The sequence below is a fragment of the Larus michahellis genome, chromosome Z (assembly GCF_964199755.1).
Source record: "Larus michahellis chromosome Z, bLarMic1.1, whole genome shotgun sequence".
In the NCBI taxonomy this organism is placed as follows: domain Eukaryota; kingdom Metazoa; phylum Chordata; class Aves; order Charadriiformes; family Laridae; genus Larus; species Larus michahellis.
In genome coordinates, this window is record NC_133930.1 from 87,705,432 (window position 1) to 87,711,166 (window position 5,735).

General features: G+C 58.3%; 1 protein-coding gene across 1 annotated transcript; it reads right to left on the reverse strand.

The window, feature by feature from the left end:
* Positions 1–3,318: 3,318 nt before the first annotated feature.
* EMC4 (ER membrane protein complex subunit 4) lies at positions 3,319–4,847 on the reverse strand. The gene is given in 6 exon segments (XM_074569883.1): positions 3,319–3,403; positions 3,516–3,676; positions 4,272–4,425; positions 4,577–4,676; positions 4,763–4,814; positions 4,817–4,847. Coding segments are annotated over 6 exon segments (519 nt in total). The 5' UTR covers positions 4,833–4,847; the 3' UTR covers positions 3,319–3,367.
* Positions 4,848–5,735: the final 888 nt, after the last annotated feature.

The window sequence follows — 5,735 nt, forward strand, 5'->3', positions numbered from 1 at the left end:
GGCCTTGGGGTGCCTGGGAGAGAGGGCGGGGCCTGGCAGGAACAGGCAGGGCTTCCTCTGCTAGGGCAACCGGGAAGGTGGGCTGTGGGGAGGCGCAGCCATCTTGAAAGAGATGGGGCTTCTGGTTGAGGGTGGGGCTTCCTCACTTAGGGCCACCCAGGGAAGGAAGAGGGACTGCAGGGGGGTGGCCAGTCATCTTGGTGTGGGTCGGTAGGCAGGGCCACACAGGAGGGGCGAGGCCTGGACCTGAGGCAGCCTTCCTGTGGGCGGGGCCATGGGGCAGCATGAGGACAAACCTGTAGCAGGAGTCCCCTCCCGCAGCACCACAGTGACGTCTGGATGCACACCTACAAGCCTACGCTGATGATGGAGCAGCGCTCACAGATGCTAGGCCAGATGTGGCTTGCACAGACAACATCACGTTGATGCCATCACATGACATCACATGACATCACACTTGAGGGGAGAGGCCGGGGACACAGGGTTGCCACATGCCCCCACCCCAGGTGGGAGACGGGACATGTCACATGGTGACACAGCATGACACCCCACAGCAGGGGCGAAATGAGGTAACAGGGCATGGCATCTTATGTGACCCTGCTGACAATGTCAGAAGGAGGCCCCGCCCCATCGCAGGCCCCCAGTGCAGAGGAGGAGGGCCCCAGACTGTGAGTGGTGCTGGGGAGGCTGGGGTGGCCTGGGAGGGCCTTGAGGTGTACTGTGAAGCACCGGGAGGGCAGTAGGGTGTACTGGGAGGCAGTGGAATATACTGCGATGGAGCTCTGGGCCATACTGGGAATCACTGTGGGGCCCTGGATCATGCACTGGTCCATACTGGGACTCACTGGGAGGCACCAGTCCATATTGGGAGGCATTGATCTGGGGCTCTGGGCCATCCTGGTGGGCATGGAGAGGCTCTGGGCCTTACTGGGAGGGTCCTAGGCCATCCTGGGAAGGTGCTGGGAGGCAGTGATGCATACTGAGTAGGAGGGCTCTGGGGCTGTGCTGGGAGGCAGGGTGAGGTGCTGGGCCATACTAGGAGATGGGGGGGAGTGCTGGTGGGGAGGCAGTACCAGTGAGCACTGGTATGTACTGTGCATGCTGGGGAGGGGGAATGTACACTGCATACACACAGCAGAGTGCCTGAATGGGGGAGGGGGCTGGCTGGGGCTGATGGTGGCAGGAAATCAGAGGAGAAATGGAGCAGATTTGCAAAAACAGGGGGAACAAGGAAAAAGAGAGGGGGAACCAGGAGAAAATGGAAAATGGGGGGGAATGGGGGAAGAAGCGGGACAAAAATGGGAGAAAGTAGGGGAAAAAAACCCAAAACAGAAAAAAAGAGGAAACGGGGGAAATTGTGAAAAAAATGGGAAAAGGGGGGAATCAGGAAAATGTGGGGATGGCAGAAGAAATTGGGGCAAAGATGGGTAAATGGGAAAAATGGGGGAACATGAGGGGAAATGGGTAAATGGGAAAACATAGGTGACAGACTGAGGGAAAATGGGGGTAGAAATAGGGGCAAAAAGGAGCAAAAATGGGGGGGGGAACAGGGAAAAATGGGGCATAAATGGGCAAAACGTGGTGAGAAAACAAGAACATCAGGGGACATGGGGGGAGTAACAGGGTAAAATGGAGCAGAAACATGCAAAACCTAAGGGAAAACAGGAGAGAAGAAAACTTAGAGGGAAAAGAGGAAAAAATGTGGAGAAATGGGTCAGGAATGGGGGGAGGGAGAGAAACAGATATAGAGCAAAACCAGGAAAAAAATGGAAGAAACAGAGAGAGAGGGAAATCATGGAAACCAGAGAAGAAATGGAGAAACAGAGAAAAATGGGGAAACAGGAGGGAAGAAAAGGGACACAAACAAGGCAAAACAGGTCAAAATCAGGGAAAAAAATGCAAAAAAGAGGCAACATGGGGGGAAACCAGCCAGTTATGGGGGCTGGGGCAGGAACAGAGGGAACAGGCCCAAACGGGGCAAATGGGACAAAAGCAGGGAAAAACAGGGAGAGAACCAGGAAAAAGTGGGGCAACACCAAGAATAAACAGGAGGAAATGGGGTGAAAATGGGGAAATGGGTTAAAAATGGGGCAAAAAAGTAAAAATGAGGCAGTAGGGGGTCTCTAAGGGTGGTTACGGAGCTGGGGGGCAGCTATTGGGTAGCTGGGGGGGAACAGGAGGCAGTTACAGGGCAGTAGGGGGTACTTGGGGGACAAACTTGGGTCAGGCCCTTGATGTGGGTCAGACCTTGAGTTCCTGGAGGTGCTGATGGAAGGACTGCATCTGGTGGTGCGTGCAATAGGGACGCCCTGCCTCCTGAGCACACCAGTATGACCCAGTACATCCCAGCACCGCACACATGCCGCCCTGGCTCACCCAACACCATCCTAGTATGGGCCCAGCGTTCCCGGTAAGATGCCAGTCTGAGCCATGGTACTTCAAGCATGATCCCAAGATGGGCCCAGTGTTCTAGTATGAGCTCCAATGCTCCCAGTATAATGCCAGTCTAGGCCACAGCTCTCAGAGTATGATCCCAGTATAGCACCAGTGCTCCCAATATGGTGTCAGACTAAGCTACAGGTCTTCAGGCATGACACCAATATGGGCTGCTACACTCCCAGTACGGGCCCAATTCTTCCAGTATAGCACCAACACTCCCAGTACAATGCCAGTCTGGGTCACAGATCTTCAAGTAGGATCCCAGTATGGCTCCAACACTCCTAGTGTGGGCCCAGCGCCCTCTGTACGAAGCCAGTCTGAGACACAGCTGTGAGTCAGGTCCCAGTATGGACCCCAGTGCCCCTAATATGATGCCAGCATGAGCTACAGTTAAGGATCCTAATATGAGACCAAATGTTCTCAACATGGACCGAGTGTTCCCAATACAGTGACTGGGCTACAGCTCTCCAGTTACAACCCCAGTATTGGCCCCAAGGCTCCCAGTGTACTCCCAGTGTTCCCTGTATGCACCCTAAGGCTCCCAGTATGAGCCATGAGGCTCTGAGTGCAGCTCCAGTGCACTCCCAGTGTGGCTCCCAAGGCCCCCAGTGCTCCCAGTATATGCTCTAAGTCTCACAGTATGGGCCTCGAGGCTCTGAGTGCAGCTCCAGCACACTCCCAGTACAGGCCCCAAGGCTGCCAGGGCACTCCCAGCACAGACTTCAGTGCTCCTCCAGTGCACTCCCAGCATGGGCCGCAGCACTGCCAGTACAGGCCCTGGTGCTCCCAGCACATGCCACCAATAAACAGTTTTTGCTCTGACCCACCCTGATGCCTCCTTGGGCTGAGGCCCCAAACCCTCAGAATTCCCCGCAAAAATAACATCACCAGCCTGCCATCACCTTTATTGGTGGGTGGGTGCATTGGGTCACAGGATCAGGCCCCCCCCAGTGAACTCCATCCGCTGCCAAGGGAAGAGAGAGAGAGAAAGGTGGTGAGTGGGGGAACCCTGGTGTCCAGGCCAGGGGGAACCCCAGCATACAGGGGTAGGGGGGGACCCTGGTGTCTGGACGCACCTGTGGGGGGGCAACAAAGGCCAGCCAGTCAGAGGGGCGGGTGGGCAGCAGCCCCATGGCCTGGCACTTATAGAGGGCCAGCGCCAGCCCCAGTCCATTGCCCACAAGGAACACCAACCCCTGCAGTGCCCGCCGGCTCGAGCTCTCCAGTGCCTTCAGTGCTGCAGGGAGAATGGGGTGGGACCAGTCACTGTCACCCACAGGCCACTCACTGGGCACCACAGGGGACTGGGGGGGAATGACGGGTAGAGAGTGGCAGGGGAGCGTGATGGGGGAGGCATGGAGCGGATGGCATGGGGGCAGCTGGGGGGGCATGTGGGAGTGACCAACATGGGGACAAATATCATAGGGGTGTGGGGGGTGACCAACATGGGGGCAACTATCACAGGGACAACTGTAGGGGATGCATGGGGGCGAGTGACATGGGTGTGATTGTTGACAGATGCAAGGGAATGACTGACATAGAGGCAACTGTTTGGACATATATGGTTAAACTGATGTGGGGGTAACTGTCATAGGGACAGCTGTTGGGGGATGCATGGGGGCAGCTGACACTGGGGGACACGCGTGGTGTGGGCTGTGATAGGGATGGTTGCTGGGGGATATGTGGGCACGAGTGTTGCAAGGGGAGATGCAGGGCAGGGGACCACCGCAGGGACATGGGGCAACTGTCATGCGTCAGGGGATGGCCATGGGGTGGGAGGAGACCCAGGGAGTGGCCACCCGCATGGGGCTGTAGCACAGGGTTGTACTCACTGGCAGAGAGCGACATGAGAGCTTGCAGCGGGCGCCAGCCCATCATGCAGACCATCATGGCGGGGAAGATAGAGATGGTGTTGCCGGCCATGTACATGATGAACAAGTTCATGGGGATCTGCTTCAGCGGCGCCAATGCCACGTCCCAGCAGCGCTGCAGTGAAAGAGGGGACCCAGGCGTCCGGGAGGTTGGGGAGGCCGCCCTCGCAGGGTACTCAGGCGTCCGGGACAGGGACCCTCCCGCCACGGGGAACCTCGGCGTCCGGGGGGTGTCCCTCCCTCCCTCCCCGGCCCCCCCCGCCCACCTTCTCCATGAGGATTTTGTCGCTCTCGTGGACGCCGCCCTCCCCCAGCTGCCGCTCGGCGAACCCCAGCGGCCCGCGGCCCTCGGCGGCTCCACGCGGCCTAGGGGGGGACAGAGGGCACAGGTGAGGTGGAGAGACCCCTGTACCCGCAATCCCCCCTCTCCCCAACCCTCCCGCGGGCCTCACCGCCCTCCCGGCGCCGCCGCGAGCTCCAACGACCACTTGAAGCGCCGCCCCGAACCGCCGCCGCCGCCATCTTGCGAGAGCCCGAACGGGGAGGGGGAGTCACGTGGGATGGTCACGTGAGAGGGGCCGGGCGCCCCACACAGCGCTCCCCGCACCATAACAGCCCCACAGGAGCCCCGTAGAAGCCCCACTCCAGCCCTATGGCAGCCCCGCGCGCCACAGCAGCCTCCTTCCTCACAGCCGCCCGCGTTCCGCAGCCCCTCCGCCCCGGGTGCGCTCCCACCCGGAACTGCGGTGCGGGGCCGCGGTTCCGCCCGGAGCCGGTGACGTGCAGACACGCCGGCTGTCCCGTGGCGCATGCGCAGTCCTTACCGTTGCCCCGGACCCTTCCCGGTCCCCCCCCCGCCCTTCTGCTCTTGTTCTTTTTCTTCTCCCCCTCCCTGTCCCTGTCCCTTTGCTGATTTAGGTTCTTCTTCTTTTGTTTTTGGTAAGGTCTCGGGGTTGGCTTTCTGCTTGTTATAAATTTCTTGGGAGTTATTTTGTTTTATTTTTTTTTTCGTGGGATCCGTGGTTTTTGACTTTTTGGGGCTGGATTTTGGTTTCTCCCTTTCTTTTTTAAAACTTCATGCAGGGCTTATTTTGATATTCTGGGGGTGCTTTGTGCTGTTGTTTTAATTCGTCCCTTCGCGGGTGTGCCAGCTGCACTGGGCCCCTTGGCCAGATCAGGACAGTTTCGTGCAGGCTCTGGAGGAGGGGGGATCCTCCAGTCCCATCTGCTCTGTCAAAACCCATTAAGGAGCAGGGTGACATGTCCAGCAGAGGTGATGAGGCACAGGTCTCGGTCATCGACCACGCGAGCACCACACAGATGAGTGGTGAGCAAGTTGGCCTAGGTTGTCCCTGCTCGCAGCATGTTGGACTAGGTGGCCTGTAAAGGTCCCTGGCAGCCCAGACCACTCTGTGATTCTGTGAA